The following is an 18,746-nucleotide window of genomic DNA, read 5'->3' as shown; positions in this document are numbered from 1 at the left end:
TGTGCACTGTGGTAGTAATAGGCTTCCCTCTGGGCTGACTGGGAGCGGGAGGAGGACACGGTGAAGGGGAGAGAGTAAGCCGTGCGCTCCGACTGAGTGATGAGGACAGCGGGAGACAGAGGCAGAGCTGACACAGGTGCTTTAGACACGGACAGACGGGAGGAGGTGACGGGGATGGAGGGGGAGACGTGAAGAGGGAGGTGGTGATCGAAGAGGACGGATAATCTTCACAGAGTGATGACTGTGTCTGATATCCGGATGGCACAGAGAAACAATGTGCGACTATACAAAGGGGTAATTTACCAGTATTGTCTGTCTGTTTTACAGTTTTACATTTAAAATCTATGCGACTCTATTCATCCTGGATCATCGAGGTGAGCTCCAAGTTGATCGAAATGCGGTTAACTTCATCTAGGTCTCTTCAATTTTGTGCACACAGCTTTTTTAGCAGCAACAGGCAAATAATTTCAGTAGTTTCACTTCTCAGCCTCAAGTTGTTGGGGCTGGACCCTTCAGACACTATATTGCAACGATTGGTTAATTAATATGTATGTCAATCAGCAACTTTTTGATAGTCTGTTATTTGCCTGAGGCCTTTGTAGCCACGCTAGTGTGGAATGAGTCAGTCTGTCCACCACTTTGGTCCAGACAGAAATGTCTCAACAACTATCGACATTTTGCATTCGTGGTCCCCAGAATTAACCCTACAAACGCTGGTTTCCTTTAGCGCCAACACAAGGTTGACAAAAAGGGGTCCCTCTCAGAATTCATTCTCATAACTTTGGCAATCCCCTGATTATTTATCTAGCACCATCATCAGCACTGAAAAACATGTATCCCCAAAATTAATTACACACCCAGGGGCATTTCAGGACATTCTGGGCTTAGGTTCATGAGGATCCTCTGACTGGAAAAAGCTCTATTTTTATGCACTTTGGCAGCTTATGTACATCCAAAGTACATATGTTAATAATTGAAAAAATTAAGTATGTACCACAAAAACAGTGGTTTACTTTACTTTAATTATTTACTTTAATTATGAGTTGTGATGTTGAAAAATATAAGTTGCTAGTATTTATTATTATATTGAGTAGAAAAAGAAGATTTCACAAGTGCCATCACATTTATTGACTAGAAAACAGTTAACAGTGGCTGAGGGAAATATAATAACTTTTACTCAGCTATATTTTTCTGAGAGTTTGACTTTGCAGACTCAGATTATTAAAACAAATATATAATCAACTAATAAATGATTATCTATTATTATAGATTTAGCCACCCAGCAGTAACGTAGTGAAAATGAGCTCCACTTTTACCAGCTGTAGTAATTAAAGTCATGAACACATTAATGCAATAATATGACATATTATTCTGCATAATGAGTCCTTTTACTTTAGAATCTTTAAGTCCATTTTTATTATACTTTTGTATTTTGACTTGAGTAATATTTTGAATGCAGGACTTTTACATGTAATACTCATACTGTAGTATACTTAAGTAGAGTGTTTCTTCCATCACTGTATGCGAACACCATTTTATGGAAATATTAAAAGGGTTTTCTCTCAGATGATGCGCTGTTTTCTCTCTCCACGGTGACTTTAATAAAACAAATTCTCCCTGATGCTAAAATGAGTCGCTCAGCGATGCAGTTTGTTTTGGAGACACTCAGTAACGTGGAGAGGTTTGTAGAACAAAATTAAACGGCACCCGCAAACATCATGAAGATGGAAATGTAGCCTAAACGTCATATCATAAATCATATATACTCACTTCTTGCTGTTTCTCCTATAATCTCCCTGCTTAGATGATGCACACTTTGAATTGCATGTTACCTACTCCATATGCTTCTTCACACGTGGGTTTTAATTTAAATTTAATTTAAAATTATATTTTGGTGCTATAAAACATTCAGGGATTAATGTGGAGAAATGACCTGGTGATGGCGCTGGCTTACACTATTCTGCCAATTCATATAATTCAGCATTTCAAATGATTTTGTTTGACTTATGGAAGAAACAATGGCCATTTTCATTCAGTTTTTTCTTGTGGTTTGAATGCAGACATTGCTCCCTTCTAAAACCAAACCTACACCCTGTGTGTTTATGTGTGTGTCTTATACGTGGTCCGTGTGTGGTACGTGACAGCGGAGGTCGAAGGACGGGGTGCTTGCCCTCTGCTCCATGTTATGTTGTGATGTAAAATGGCTGCTCTCCATTGAGCGAGGTTCAGCTGAGATTAGCAACGCTTGAGAAAAATAGGGGCGAGAGAGAGGAAGAGCAAAAAGAGGAAAAAAAAGAAAAACGAGGACGAGGGAGCGAGTGTGGAGGAGCTGGAGTGGATGGTGTGTGAAAGAAGTAATCAAGTGAAGTTAGGCGGCAGCAGCGGGAGAGAGACTGAGGTATGGAGAAGGTGAGAAAGAGAGAGAAACTGTGAGAGGCTGTCAGATAAAAATAGTCAGGAGTCTCCCACTTCTAATGCTGCTACAGAAAATGCTCTTTCAAATGTGTCACATTTTGGGGGGAGTTTTTGTCAGCACTGCTGCTTTGTGGTGCGTTCAGTGCTTGTTGGTGTGGTATTTGTTCCTCAAGTTCTGCCAGGTCCAGCTCCCACTCAAGGGTGAGAAGTTATCAGCATCTTAATTCATACGAGCTTCTTTCTTTCCGCCATCTTTAACATCGAGCGTGGACAATCACATAAACTGAGGGCTTCTTCTTGTTTTGGACACCACTAACTAATCTGAACTAACCATCTCTGCGTGAAAATGTAGATGATATGATGACTTGGTTTGCGACTACTTCATGCTGCCAGCAGGGGTCTCTGTCTCACCACTAAACCAAGATGGCAGCAGTGACCAGTGCCTCGGTTGCTGTAACGCCGAGGTTTGATCCCCGCAGTGAGCTGCTGTCAGTTAATGTCTCTACAACGGCAAAGAGATGTTTTGATGTGTAGGGACTAGTCTGTCTGACTGATTCATCTTCTGCTCTCTCTCTCTCACTCTCTTTTTCTGTCTCTCTCTCTCATTCTCTCCTGTGAACCCTGTTTCCTTGACAACCGTGTGCAAGAATGTAGACCTGTGTCACTTTCTACATCTGTGCACTGCCACTCCCAACGCTGGTGATGTTCAGTGAGCTTTTTGAGTGTGTTTTTCTTGTAATTTACCGGAGACGCAGCATAGAACCCGTGAGTGGTTGAGCCCGGCGAGCGGTTAAGCGCGAGGGAATAGCAGGATGAGAATTAATGAATGCATGAAAAAAAGGGGGGAGAAATGCAGGTTGAAATTAATGAACAGTCAAATCAGCTGTAACTAATTAGACACTGGCTCATAACTTAATCATCGAGACGCTCTACTGTAAAACACTTTCTGCGGCCCGCGCTTAAACCACTTTAGCCGAAGTGTGTGTGTTCGCTGAATTAGAATCGGAGTCGACTTAATCGTCCAAATAGTTGATACAGGATCAGGTAATGTATGATTAATACGTTTCTCTATATAGAGGCATCTATTTCAAATATGCATGGAGTTCATGAGTGTTCTCCTGTCAGGGCATTGCTTGTTTCAACTAAAAGAAGTGTGGAGTGTGGGTGAAGAAATGACACTTACACCTGAAAACACTTCATGTTGTTGGTTGCACATTTATAATAATAGTACATGGTGCTGGTGTATACAAGAAGCAGCATCAGTAAGATCACACAAACTTATAATGCTGCACATTACTGCACAAATACTGAGTGTTGTATTCGGAAGTTTGGGGACTTGCAAGAATCACACTGAATGGTTCAAATCAAAACTTAAAAAAAGGGAGTCCCCCTTAATGATGCTGTCTACTGTAGGTGGGAAATGTGATCCATTTAGTTAAATCAGACAAGACTTTAACAGTTTGTGGTGAGAGGTTAACAATCACCAAGCAAATGACAATGACAACATTAACAATACGGTCAAATTGATATTCCTTTGCCGTATAAAAGCACTGGAAGGTGTTTCTGACTCCATTCAAGTGGAGGCACTGTGAACTCCAACAGAGAGGGGAGGGACAAAACAGGCTGTCATGTATAAATAGAAAGAATCAGCGCACACAGTGTTATGCTGGAGGAAAAAAAGGGTCTCTTGAATTTGAGTTGAGTAAGCAGTGACTGGGGGTTTTTATTAGGAGGAAATAGAGCGTTTAATTTCATGCTAATTCTTTGCATTAGTTCCAAATGTGGCTTAAAAAGTCCCTCTGAGTGCCTGAACTTTCATGTGCATGTGTGTTTGAGACACAGAGAAAAGGGGTCTGAGCCCCCAGCAGTCCTTGTCTAAATCCTGCCTCTTCCTTCCTCCATCAGCTGATCACAAGCTGCTCTGTCTCCTCCTCATCCTCCTCCTCCACCTCCATCCTGCATCATCATTTTTGTCTCATTCTGTCTCGTCTTTCCCTCTGATCAAAATCATCCATGTTTACGTCAACCCCTACTTGTCCCTGTAAATCCTTCCCTCTCTTCTCTCTCTCTCTCTCTCCTTACCCCTGGTCCCTGCTGTCTCTCGCCCCGGCTGCAGTTAGAGCCGGCTGACTAGCGGAGTGCTGTTGTCCCGAGTGGAGGGCAGAGGGAGCAGCAAAGAAATCTCATCTAGCCCTGCTATACTCCGTGCCGATCAGGACTCAGAGGAACTAGCCTCTTCTCTTTTTTTTTAAATCCTCACCGCCCACTCTTTCCATCACTCCTCGTCCTCTCTACCTGTCTCTGTCTCTCTTTTTTATGGGGGGTCTGTTTGAGGGATCTGATATGTTTAACCTTCACCATGAACCCAACAGTGAAGATCCACCTTCAGAATGGGACCCACTTTAACACCTACATGTACCAGGTAGGGACTCGGCACCCTTACGGCTTGTGGATGTTACCGGTGAAGGATTGTCTCCAGCTCAGATAGCTCTCTCTGTGGTCTCCATGTGTCCTTGCCTGAGTATTGATTTCACTGCTGATGACTGTTTTCTAGGACTGAGATATGGCCTCCTCTCCACCTCTTCCTTTCTCCTTTTCCACCACCATGCCTCAATCAAGCTGCAAACAGCGATTCATGTTTTGCAGTGATGCATATTGCCTTTAGAAACGTAGGCACACCCCCCTCCACTGAGGCTTTTCGCTGTTTAATGTGACTAGTTGCATGTTTTCAACCTCCAATTGTCCAAGAAAATAAAGGAGATTAATATTTCTATCGTGCACTGATGGGAAATTCTCTTTATTTCCCGTTACTGCTGTGCGTGCTTGGTTTTATTTAGCAAGTATATTGCAGCATACAATGCACGCAAAGAGACAGAATCTGCTGTGATGCACAACAAAATCTCTTTGTGTAGCTCCTTTCATGCGAGTCTTCCCTTCTCTTCCTCCCCGTGTGTCTTTGCCCCTCTTTCCGGTGCAGGTTTTGTTTTTCTTTACTGAAGAAAACCAGGATACATGAATGGATGCTATTCTGGGCTCAGGCCTTCAATGGGCACAGAGGAGGAGAGAGAAAGTTGGAAAACTTGACACTCGTGTTTGCTGAACTATAAGAAAATGATATTTTGAGAAACAGACGGAGAGACACAGTCGATGTGTCAGCTATGCAGTGAAAATGCTGCGTCAATTAACTTAATGGCCAACAGTCTGGGTATTAAATTACTTTGAATATGCATATTTACACAGTGGTGGGTCCAAAGTAGTTAAAACTCTTCTAGTTGTGCTTGGGATTACACATAGTGATCCCCCTTTGTCCAAGGTGTTCAGAGTGGGATTTATGGTGTTGTATTCAAAGCCAAGCACGTTTGTTGATGCGTTATCGGCGCTTCAGAAGTGAGTCCAGAGCTGGCATGGCTTCAGTCAGTCTTGGTATTATCCCTGATGTGCTTCACTTAGGCTTATGACTCACAAATATTATGCAGACGCATAATTGTACCACATCTGTCTCAGCCTTGACAAATCTTTTTTTTTTTTTTTTTTTTGCTTTCCTTCATTTACTTTTCTATGTTCTGCATTCTGCAGGCTTTTTAGAAAAGTTTTCAACGGGAGCTGGGGTGGAGATCTGTCAAGTGCTGCAGTCAGCTGCTTCCCTCCGCGGCGTCTAGAGCCGTCACACCATCACACAGGAGGAATCACTCTCAGCAGCGTTGTGCTCCTTTGTTTCAGACAACGTGTGCACCCACATGGTTGTGTGTCCGCGTCCGCCTGTTGAGACGATCACGCAAAGTTTGCATGCTGCTCAGTCGCTTCCATTTCCCTAATGAGTGGTCGCCATGCCAACAGCCACCGTGTGCTTGGTGGCGTCATCGACGGATTACTCACAGCCCCGTCGGGCCGACACCCAGGCAAGGTGTTGTGGTGGCGTGTTTGTGAGATTTGCCAGAGGAAGGTCGAGTCCACCTCTCTGCCGCTTGCTGCCTCGCTCTCTCTCTCTGCAGTGGTGAAGAGTTACAGAACTGTGATATCCGAGTCTCCCCCGGGGACTCGCCCCCCGTCACCGGCCCCCGCATTCATCTTCGGTGTGGCACTCCTTAGTGAATTACCTCGATTTACATCAGAGTTAATTTAGTGTCTTTCGGTGCGAGCGGGCGAGAGGAGGTCGGTTACTCAGGGCGATCTCTGATGAGATATCTCCTCCGTCTCCCTCCTCCACAGCAAGCGATCGTTTCTGTTTGATTCACTGGCAAAGCTCAATCTCATCGGTGAGTCCGTTTACATTGTGGAATTTGTATCACTTTCCTCCAGTTTAACACCTTGGTTTCTGGATCACGCGTTCTGGAACGCAGCGCTGACTTTTTGTGACATTATTACTGAATGACTGAAGGAAACACAGCAAAAGCAAAACTGACGAAGTGACTCCAGTTAGTAATGGAGGCAATGCTAAAAATATAAACAACTAACACCCATTACTGTGCTCAAGAAACATGAATTCATCTACTCATGTTGTTTCTTTCCGAGATGCCAAACAATCCGATTGCCCGCGATATGCATTTGGGCTGTTAGCATCCTCACATTATCAGAAAAGATACCGTGTACCACAAACCTACCCTGTAGACAAAGCTGAGGGCTTGTTGCTCTGTGCATTCATATGATTTACCGTGTCTGTTATCGACAATGCATCCCCAGAGTTGTTTGTCGATGGTGTGTGGTGATTTACAATTCTGTATCTCTCACCCAGCCTCGTCTAAATGCACTTTTGTTAGTACTTTCCTATTTTCCCCTCAACGACCTTCAGCAAACTGCAGCGAACAAAGCGAACTACTTTCATTCATACGTTCCTATTTTCCCCCGAATGACCTTCAGCGAGGTGCAGAGAAGAAAACGTGAACTTTCTGCTGAGAGCGAAGGCAAAGACAGCAGTAGTGAAAGCAAACGTGTGTTGAGAGGGAGAGGTTTTTCTCAGAGAGAAATATTAATTATAAATATCAATATTAATGAGAAAATAATGTATTCAAGACAACAGATTGTCTGGTTGCATTGCAGTCAAACAATTAGTAAACAACATTTAGGTTTATGGTTTGTGAGGTTACAGGAAGAAAATAGTAAAATATGTAGCAAAACAAAACAAAAACAGACATAAAAATGAACAAAAATATAAACGCAGCACTTTTGTTTTTGCTCATATTTTTCATGCTCCTCTTTTCTCTGTTTTACTGACTAACCCTGATAGCCTCCATGCTGTAAGCCTGTGTTGGACATTGCAAGTCATATGGCCAGTCAAAGTTACAGCATTACAAGTAATTGAGTAGCTCTTATGAGAGCATTCTGGAAGATATTGTAGAATAACACCGTCACACCACAATAGATATTCTATCTTTTCTTTCTCTTTTCTCGTTTCACACCACTTTTAATTGGAAAAGGGTTTCTTCAATTGGTGCTTAAATGATAGTGAGGATGTCACACTGGGCCTTTAACAGCAATTATGTTATTACTCAGTGTAGTCATTATTAGCTACTTGATTAGTGGTGCAGTTTTCAATAGAAGTAATTGTACTTTTTTTCATTGAGATCAAGATCTCCTTTGCCAGAGAGGACATACGAATAAGACAACAAAACACAGCCAGTCATAAACAAGCACATACACACGCCATCAGAAATATCCATCCATCCATCCATCCATCCATCCATCCATTGTCTACCGCTTATCCTGTATTCAGGGTCACGGGGGGCTGGAGTCGATCCCAGCTGTCATTGGGTGAAGGCAGGGTTCACTCTGGACAGGACACCAGTCTATCACAGGGCCAACATGTAGAGACAAACAACCATTCACACTCACATTCACACCTACGGACAATTTAGAGTCACCAATGAACCTATCCCCATCCTGCATGTCTTTGGACTGTGGGAGGAAGCCAGAGAACCCGGAGAGAACCCACGCTTACACGGGGAGAACATGCAAACTCCACACAGAAGGAACCCGGGGATCGAACCCGGGACCCTCTTGCTGTGAGGCGAGAGTGCTACCCACTACACCACCGTGCAGCCCCACATCAGAAATAATCACAAATATATGTAAAAAAGGTTAAAAAACATGATTTCAGCCACATTAACACAGTCAAATGCGTCCTGCCACAGTTACCCATCCCATTCAACTCAGTGGATCTCTCTCTCTCTCTCTCTCTCTCTCACACACACACACACACACACACTCTCACTCACACACACACACACACACACACACACACACACACACACACACACACACACACATTCTTACTGTATATTGGTTTCAAACAACACAGACGTATAGTTGAAATGTTGAAATAAAACGTGGGTGTTGCTGACCATTGTATTGTGTTACATGGTTCAGGTGTGTGGTGTATTTCCACTGTGTTGACATTTCAGCACATTACACACACGGACACAGACACACACATCCTAGTACAGAATAAGCACACTCTCTCTCTCTTTTTTTCTCTCTCTCTCTCTCACTCTCTCTCTCACACACACACACACACGCGCAGCATTTTTTTTCATCCTTTAATCCCAAACTGCTTAAGGAACCGAAGGGGAGAAATCCCTTTACAATGTCTGTGCTCAGCAGTGTTCGGTAACCACTTGCTATCTGGCATTGTGATTGGAGGCAGAGGAGCTGCGTTCCTCCAGAACCTCCGCTCTATATACCTTCTCTCTGACAGATGTGTTGTCAGAGAGCTGCTCTCTGTATCACACTGATGCTGGGATTTGTCATAGCTCATGCAGTTTAGGTGAAGCTGATTGCACAGTGTGCATGGTGGTAGCATGAGTGTAAGTGTGTGTGTGTGTGTGTGTGTGTGTCAGACAGACCTCCATAAGAAATTAAAGAGGAGAGTGTTTTCCAGACAGCGGTGTGTTATACTTTATATCTAGCATGTGTCTGTTCTGTTACATAATATCCCTCGCAGGTTATGTATTCATACCTTGATCTATTTGTTATATGTCAGTGCATGTTCCCACGTGTTCTGAGGCAGTATGTGGGGAGATACGGGCAGAAAGCTCCTGAAAGGCAGAAGGATGAAGGGATGAACTAGAGAGCGCGGGAGGTGGCCTGTTGAGCTTTTTTGCCATGATTGAAAGAGACAGCGAGCTCTAACATCTGTTGGTGGATTTGGGCTGAGCTCCTGTCTATTGGTGCTCCCCTGTGGAATAAGGGAAAGTAAAATGAACACGCTGACCCATTTCCCCCCCCCCCCCCCCCCCTTTTCCTCCTGATGCTCCTTCCCTTTCTCTTCCCACTCCACTGATTTGTTTTTCTGGTTGCAACGTGATGGGCAGGGTCAACAGAGATCCAGATCATTTTAGATGAGTTTGTGTGTATAAAAGTGTGTGTTTGTCTCAGATCTGTGATTTACATTTTTATTATCATCCCAGTTAAGCTTGTATTTATGCTTGCCTTGACATTAATGCTGTTTTTATATCTTTTATCAAAATGTAAAACACTACAGGTCAGTTTTTAGGACAAATATTCACATTTTTCTCCTGATCCCTTAATATTGAGCATCCAAGCTTGATTTCTTTTCATTAACCTACATTGGGGCTTTTTTCCTACAAAGTACAACTCCACAATGCATACTTAAGCTATTCTTGTCTGCAGCAGTCAGGAGGGATGCCTGAGTCAGTCAACCCCCCCGCGGGTCTCACAGGTCGGGCAGGTTCGCGCCGAGCTGAAGATAAAATATCACTGGGTCAGACGGCTGGGTCAAAAAACAAAGCAGTGCTCTGACGAAGCTATTAATAACTTATAGAAAGATGACATGCATTAGTCCACCTTCTTGTCCCCTCACACACACACACACACACACACACACACACACACACACACACACACACACACACACACACACACACACACACACTGCAGTGTGTTGGTAGTTTGCAGGTCGAGTTGGATTCGTTTGGTTAACGTATATTTTTACAGGTCAGGCGGTACAGATTGGCTCTCATGGGTGGGTGCTTGTACTAAAAAAATGCTGAGCCGTGCAGCATAACTCTTCAGAGTGTGAAAAAAGGGGAAATATTCATAACACACCCACATAGCAAACCGGGGTCTCTAACAAGACCACACTTTCATTGGCCGTTACCATCAGTTTACTACTGTGAAACCTAAGACCAGAACACGTTATAAACAAGCATCTTGCCCTGAAATTATAAACTATGTTAATAGTTTTTATTGTGGTCAGAGACCCTCTTCGTACTTTAGTTATCCATTTACACCTGTTCTTGATAGGCCCAGCCAGGTGTCAGGTGTATTGATGGCAATACAACTTTGATTTTAAAGTTATTTTTTGGGCCTTTTTGCCTTTATTCAGATAGGACAGCATGAGAGTGGAAGGGGGAGAGAGAGGGCCGCTGCAGTGAGGACTTCGCCTCAGTACGTGGGGTGCAAATCTACCGACTGAGCTCTCCGGCGTCCCCATATTTTTAGAGCAGCAAAGTGGAACGCTCACACTTCCAACTCTATAGGAGAATTTCTTCGTCATGCCAAATGTTTGGGTCATCATCAGTGAGAAACTTGTGATATTAGTTGTACAGTATGGGCAAAAGCAGGGACTCACATTTCACCCCTTTTCTTCCACTGATCTGAAGAGTGTGAGAATTAGTTTACGCTGCTGTGATTTATCGGAGCAGGACAGAATGTGGAGACATTATAATCCCAAACCAGAGCAGGTGAAGCTTATTATTTTCAGCAAAAGACATCTGACATTGTCAGGATTTATAAAACTCTTTACAAATGGTTTGACTGTTGTCTTGCAGTGAAGTACTAGTACATCAAGCTGATTGCTACACACATATTTTTTTTTTGCATATATATATATATATATATATATATATATATATATATCAAAAATGAAAAACTGCCAGGTAAAAAGCTATTAAAGTTTATATACTGTAAAAACCAAACACACAGCAGGTTACTGCTGCAGTTCCATCACAGCTTTCTCCCAAACTATTAAATTTAATGAAGCCAACTCTTTACAGCTCCAAAAGGGCATAAAATGTCCATCAATATGTGGTTGGTGGTGGAGCTGTGGAAAGGTGGTGCCACTATCTTGATTGGAGTGGGAGACGGCTGCCATGAAACTACATGATGTAACTCACTGCACGCTCAACGCGCTTGCGGATGTTAAGGGGATGATGTGTAACGTTGGTGAACTAAACACCTTTAAATGTTGGGAGCTGTTTCCTTGCTCCATCCGGCATTTTATGCATCCATTGCAACTACATTGCAACAAAAGGATGATAGCATTACAGCATAGAGTATTAACAAAGAAGTCATCAGTATCTCAGAATTCTGTCTGCACTGCATGCCATCCGTTCATATAAGATGATTGAATTTCTGACAGACTGAGTGGATCCCGATCAACCAGAAACCATTGCAGTCCAAATTCTAGTTGCTAATTGGTCGAGTTTTTCCAAACATGGATATTATGGATGTCTGGAGTGCTAAAAAGCTTCAGTGAAGTGCATGGCCATCTGTCCAAATTGAGGCACGGGAATATCAATAAATCAAATGGCTCTCCAGTTAAATAGGCCTTTCTCACACAGCTGAGAATGACTTGTAATGGAAAGTGAAAGGTCCATCTATCATTACCGGGGACTGTATTTTATGGATGAATATGATTGTCAGAGAGAGGAAGATGACTCTGTTTTCATGCCATTGTATTTGCTTTTTGGACAACATGGACTTTGTCCATATTCAGTGCTGCATATTTATGAGTAATGGGAAAGACGACATGGACTGACAGTTGACTGTAATGAATATTGTATACCCTTGTCCCATTTCAGCAAGAAAAATAAATTATAAAGAATAAATTAAAATCATTATCTGTTTTTCAGATGTGGAACAAGCGGTTTAACCGGAATGTGGTATTCAAATAAAAGTACTGTTACTTTATTTGACTCAAATGTTAGAAGGCTTCTTGTTTAAAACTGAACTTAAGTAAAAGCAAAAAGTAGGTCAGTTAAAGTATACTATGAGTTAACTGATGATATATATTTCTGTTAAACAAGAGAACATATTTAGGCTAAAACAAGACCTCTCCTGTCCAAATCAACAGACACTCTGCAGTCTGTGGTCATCAATTATATAAATATATAGCTGCCTTTTTAAGTGTAGGATCACAAGAATGAACCAGAAACAAGACAAAACTCAGAAAATGTAACAAAGTTGATTGAAAATAATTTAAAGTTGTACTCACATGTCCAACACCGCAAAGTCCTCCACAATCTGCTCTTCACGGTACTCACTCCTCTCACCTATAAACGGTCCCAGTATAACCAGTCCACTCGGCCTCTCTGGTCCCAGTACAACCAGTCCACTCTGCCTCTCTGGTCCCAGTACAACCAGTCCACTCGGCCTCTCTGGTCCCAGTGGTCCACTCTGCCTCTCTGGTCCCAGTACAACCAGTCCAATCGGCCTCTCTGGTCCCAGTAGTCCACTCTGCCTCTCTGGTCCCAGTATAAACAATCCACTCGGCCTCTCTGGTCCCAGTATAAACAGTCCACTCGGCCTCTCTGGTCCCAGTACAACCAGTCCACTCGGCCTCTCTGGTCCCAGTCAGTCAATGAAGTGAAGTCACGTTGGAGGATCCGAGGAGGATGTTAGCATTTAGCATGTTAGCATTTAGCATGTTAGGCGGACCTAGCTTGCATCCTGACTGTTCAGGTCTCGAACATCGTGATGTCACTTCACGTTCGCGATGGTTTATTAAATCAATCATTCATTAAGATGGATGCAGCCTTTTCTTTCACAATGTCAAAGTTCAATAATGCTCTTTATAACCACACCCACTACGTGAGGCTTCATGTGATTGTGCTTGGAGTGACCCGTTAGACCCGCCAACTCTGCGAACGAAAACATTTATGACGTATCATTCGGAGTGTCGCCTCTCTGGACGGATGGACGTATGGAGAGAAACTCTGCCCTCATGCGGCCGCAGACACAACTGCAGCTTCCTTTTCCTCCACATATTTTGAGTTTACCGGCAGCCAGCATCCGTTATTTTGCATTGCTGCCACCTTGTGGAACTAGTCCGACAGGCTACTGTTGGTAGAACTCCAAGGTTGTGTCTAAAATCACCCATTCAACCCGCACTGAGTATCCAGGGAGTTCTGTGTCCAAGACTATAAAGAGGAGGAAAAGAGTGAGTTGTGAGTTTTTTCGGACAAAGTCTCAGTGAAATGACCTGGAGGTATCTAAGTGGCAGCCATGATAAGAATTCTCTAAATGCGTAGGAAATGTGCTTCCATGCTTCCTTTCCTATCTCCTTTGCACAAGCAACATTTAAAGTGACACACCTTTTGGCCGTTCTTTAAAATCCAACGATATGCCCATTCTGCATTTTTCCTAATGTCCTCTGTCCTCGCGTGGTTTCCTTCCATCTCTCTAGAGAGGGATTTAGATGTCTTGTAATCCTGACTGAACGCACAACTCCAAGTTTCCCTTCGACAAACTTTCTCACCACGTGGGACTCTTTAAAAATCGTGTCTGTTGTCGTCACAGCAACGATCCTAACCAGTGTCCCTTCTTTTCTCATTGACTGAGTAGAATCACTTGAATTATAATTCCTCTTCCTATTAATTTCAAATCCTCTCTCATTTCGTGCTCCGATGCCTTTCCCCCCTCCATCACGTAAATCCGTCACCAACGCGAACGTCGTTCCCCCTCAGCCGCGCCGTGACCCTGCAGCTCCTTCTCTGCTTATTCTCACCCAGTTCATCAGGACTGTTCATGGAACTTTTGTTTCTACTCTGTACTGGAGACAACACAGTGTAGAGAACAATACTTTTGATAAACAGTAAGAATTAAAGTAAAAATACTGAATTGTGTTTGCCTGTTTTTTCCACGTAGTCACACTGCTATATGGCCTCTTCCTTTTGTACTTACTGCTGTTTATATGGCTTTGAAAACCCAGAGGTGGCCGCTGCGGTGGGCAGAGACAGCTGAGATTGCGTTTATGTAGATCAGATAGCACATTGCCATTTCAGTCATCTCCACCCACTCAGACCACCTCTTATCGCAGGCACGCAGAAAGCTTTTCCCAAACAGCAGACAACAAGTTTTCTTTTAGGAAGCCGGCCTGAACTGCCCACTATTTAAGCCCACCCTCGCTTCACCTGCTGAGAAGTATTCTTGTGTGCTTGTGCCACCAAAATTGTGTCAGAAACCTGTCAACCACACCTACCTACAGATTACAGCTGCATCATGTGCATCATGTTGATCGCTGATACTATATTAACCTGTTTGGATGTGTGTGTGTGTGTGTGTGTGTGTAGGAGTTTGCCACCCTGACGAAGGAGCTGAACATATGCCGGGAGCAGCTGCTGGAGAAAGAGGAGGAAATATCTGAGCTGAAAGCTGAAAGGAACAACACCAGGGTATGTGGGTGCATGTGTGTGTGATGATGCTGATAAAAACAAAAAAACATTCTAAGCTTGAAATTAGTATTCTCTGTGGGTGTGTATGGATTCATGTGTGTGTGTGTGTGTGTGTGTGTGTGTGTGTGTGCGTAGCTGCTGTTGGAGCACCTGGAGTGTCTGGTGTCTCGTCACGAACGCAGTCTGAGGATGACAGTGGTGAAGAGACAGGCACCCCCACCTTCTGGAGTCTCCAGCGAGGTGGAGGTCCTCAAAGCCTTGAAGTCGCTGTTTGAACACCACAAGGCTCTGGATGAAAAGGTGGACACACACACACACACACACACACACACACACACACACACACACACACACACACACACACACACACACACACACACACACACACACACACACACACACACACACACACACACACACACACACACACACACACACACACACACACACACACACACACACGGGTTGCAGTCTGTTAGAACAAATAAAAGCAGGGGAAACGTTGCCTTATAGTGTGTTGCCCTCCTCCTCACTAACTGATTCTGATTTATTCAGTTTTTCTGTTTGTTTTCTCATTGCTAAGCTGTTAATAAACCTCATCACTTCCTGTGTTTCTGAGTAAAACTTAGAAAAAGTTAAAAGGAAAAGATTGTTGCTGAAAGGCTTTTAATAGGGAGGAAGTCTTTAGTTTTGCATTAACAGCAATATACAGTGTATATATATATATATATATATATATATATATATATATATATATATATATCCCCTCATGCTTCTGGACTTTGTGTTTATGTGTGTGTTCTTGATTTGGTTGTTAGGTACGTGAGAGGCTTCGGGTGGCTCTGGAGCGGGTGTCCACTCTGGAGGGACAGCTAGCAACAAACACACAAGAGGTGAGATGTGAGAATGTGACTGAGTGTGTGTGTGTGTGTGTGTGTGTGTGTGTGTGTGTGTGTGTGTGTGTGTGTGTGTGAGTGTGTGTGTGTGTGTTCCTATGTGTGGTTACTTGAAAGTGAAACATCTGTTCAGTCCCTCGCAGATATCCTGTCTGATCTGATGATGCTTCAATTGTCACACTGGGCAGGATGCTTTTCTCAGCCCTCACTCACACACTCTCTCTCACACACACACACACACACACACACACACACACACACACACACACACACACACACACACACACACACACACACACACACACACACACACACACACACACACACACACACACACACACACACACAAACTCGCCTTCCGTACCCGTCTCTTTATAAATGTAGTCAAAGAAATGATTCTAAAGATAAAATGATGCTAAATATTCATAGCGGTCTTTGTTCAAACAGAATCCCAGTGAGTTATGTAAGATTTAAAGTCAAAGCTTGTTAAGTTGCACTGATCACACAGTTTTTATAAGAGGAACGGACCCTCACTGAAGCGACCCCCTCCCTCCTCTATTGTCGTTCGTATTTGTAGTTATGTAAAAATACGGTAGGGCATGTTGTCTGAAGCTTGCTGGCAGCCTGAGAGCCAGGCTTCCCCTCTGGGAGGCACATTTTTTTGTTCTTGGATTCACTGAGGGAGAAGAAAATCTACTGTAGTAAACGTGTGAGTTTATTCAATGTTCTTTTTATTCTCTCTCTTTTTTAATCTTCATTGCAGTTGAACATGGTGAGACAAAGGAAGGATGGTGACTCAGTGGAGCGAACAGATGGATCCAAACCAACATGGAAGGTCTTCCTGGCTGTGTGATTGTTTTTCTGCTCTGTGCTATCTCATGTCCCGCCAACAGTATTTAGTCTGTCTGGCTGTCAGTCACTGTCTTTGCGTCTTATCTTTCCTCACACACACACACACACACACACACACACACACACACACACACACACAGACGGTAATACCTTAATGGAGTTAAATGCAGCATGAATCCTCCTTTACCTTTCTGAGAAATCTGATAACGTGTTACATTCTGAAAACATTAAAAGCACGGGGGGACAAGGCTCTTTAGCCGAGGCCTGAAAAGAGCACGCGTTATGTAAGTGTGTCTGGATGCGTCCACGGGGAGTAATAGACCTCCCTGAACAGCAGAGCCTCTTTGTATCTGGATGGGCCGGCGGCCGAGGAGGAACAGCACAAGAGCCACTTAATCCATCCCTATCATTTTGACTTCAGGATAAAGAAAGCAAACACAGTGTCAAAATGTGGGGCTTTCAAGGAATAATGAAACAATGACGTACTAATAAGAGATCAAGGAGAAGACTGTATCAAAGGATGGCCGGGAGAGGACGAGCGTTAGAGGAAGCATGTCTCACTTTCATGCCATCAAGTGATCCCGTCCACATGTACGTTCTCAGCAGGAACCCTAACCAAGACCATCTTAGAGCCATGATGTTTCCTTCACACTCACCAGGGGCCGTGCAATGCCGTTTCCAACGTCCCTGGGAGTAAATCTAATGAGTTTATGTGGCTAAACTGGAATTATGCACAATTGCAGAAATCACCAGGTGTTTTTATTACACAACCTCAGACCCTTTAGGCCTACCCCCCCCCCCCCCCCAGCGTCTGTATATGTTTCTATACGGTATTCATGAGCAGGCATAATTGGAACATGAGGGGGTGGGGGGGTCCCACTAACTTTGCTGCCCACTGTGTTGCCTGTCTGTATATGCGTCCCCGAAGGTTCGCTTAATTAAGGCCCTGGAATTAACGGCTCTTTGAGTTGTATAGAGGAGAGAAACAACATCAAAACAACAAGATGGCAGCCTAACCTCACACAGCCCACCCTCGTATGCAAAACACCCAGCACTTTTATATCTAGGTCATCTAACTTTGAACAGTTCTGCAACAACCCTCAGTACCCGTAGAACGTGCATTTATTGCCAGTCGTTTTGTGTGTGTCCACCTCACAGAGACTTCCCAACGGCTCCATAGATGCCCACGATGATGGCAGCCGGGTGTCTGAGCTCCAGGAGCTGCTGGATCGGACCAATAAGGAGCTGGCCCAGAGCCGTGACCACTCTGCCACTCTCAGCGGCCGCATGGCCGACCTCGAGGCGGAGCTGGCGAACGCACGCCGAGAACTGAGCCGCAGCGAGGAGCTGTCGATCAAACAGCAGAGGGAACAGAGAGAGGTAACAGTAAATAAAGGAAACATGCTTTTGTTCTGGGAGTGAGGACCGAGAACAACGGGTTACAAAAACCTGACGTTTTTAAGGAAAAAGATCATCAATTTAGTATTACATTCTTCTATATTAATACATTACTTCATTATCTTTAGAAATGCACCTTTGTTTCCCAAACTATTGAGATTGTCCTGTATGCTAACTGTAAAAATAGAACATATTCTGAAAGTGTATATAGATAATGTATATTAAATTATATAAATTTGGACATATGTGTTGAGATAACACTGGTTATGGCTTTTGGCCTCTACATGCACTTTGTTGTAGTTTGTCTCTCATGATCTCCCTGCTGTTGTTGTGACTCTGCACCCACAGAGAGAGGATATGGAGGAGAGGATAACAACGCTAGAGAAACGCTACCTGGCAGCTCAGCGGGAGACCACACACATCCACGACCTCAACGACAAACTAGAGAATGAACTGGCCACCAAGGACTCGCTGCACCGACAGGTAATACTACAACAATACTAGCTGCACAGTGTAACTGAACGGGATTCAAGCCCTGATAATAGAAACTACAACAACACAGTGAGTGTATTATTGTCTGTGTGTAAGCGAGTAATAGAAACATCCTCCTCAAAGGTTCATGTGTAGTTCAGGATCAGTTCAGCCTCACATAACACCAGGAACATCCTCCGTTTGTGACCGGTTTTTGTCATGCCCTCGCTACTCGCTGGCTGCACACTACACTGATTACACCTCGCTTGTGATTGCACTAATGTGTCCTTCTTCTTTCTTTGCC

The 18,746-nt window shown here is 43.7% G+C and overlaps 1 protein-coding gene across 7 annotated transcripts in view; it reads left to right on the top strand.

Moving 5' to 3' along the window:
• ppfia4 (PTPRF interacting protein alpha 4) overlaps positions 1 to 18,746 on the top strand; it is a 49,385-nt gene that overhangs the window by 19,880 nt on the left and 10,759 nt on the right. For all 7 annotated transcript variants that reach the window (XM_084032260.1, XM_084032262.1, XM_084032265.1 and 4 more), the window contains exons 3-8: positions 14,724 to 14,825; positions 14,961 to 15,125; positions 15,644 to 15,718; positions 16,485 to 16,556; positions 17,732 to 17,953; positions 18,320 to 18,454. In XM_084032260.1, the coding sequence (XP_083888386.1) occupies positions 14,724 to 14,825; positions 14,961 to 15,125; positions 15,644 to 15,718; positions 16,485 to 16,556; positions 17,732 to 17,953; positions 18,320 to 18,454 (771 nt within the window). The remainder of the gene's footprint in view (positions 1 to 14,723; positions 14,826 to 14,960; positions 15,126 to 15,643; positions 15,719 to 16,484; positions 16,557 to 17,731; positions 17,954 to 18,319; positions 18,455 to 18,746) is intronic.

This window comes from Eutrigla gurnardus (genome assembly GCF_963514095.1).
Source record: "Eutrigla gurnardus genome assembly, chromosome: 2".
NCBI lineage: Eukaryota > Metazoa > Chordata > Actinopteri > Perciformes > Triglidae > Eutrigla > Eutrigla gurnardus.
Note: the sequence above shows the minus strand (reverse complement) of the source record. Positions and strands in the feature narration are given on the sequence as shown.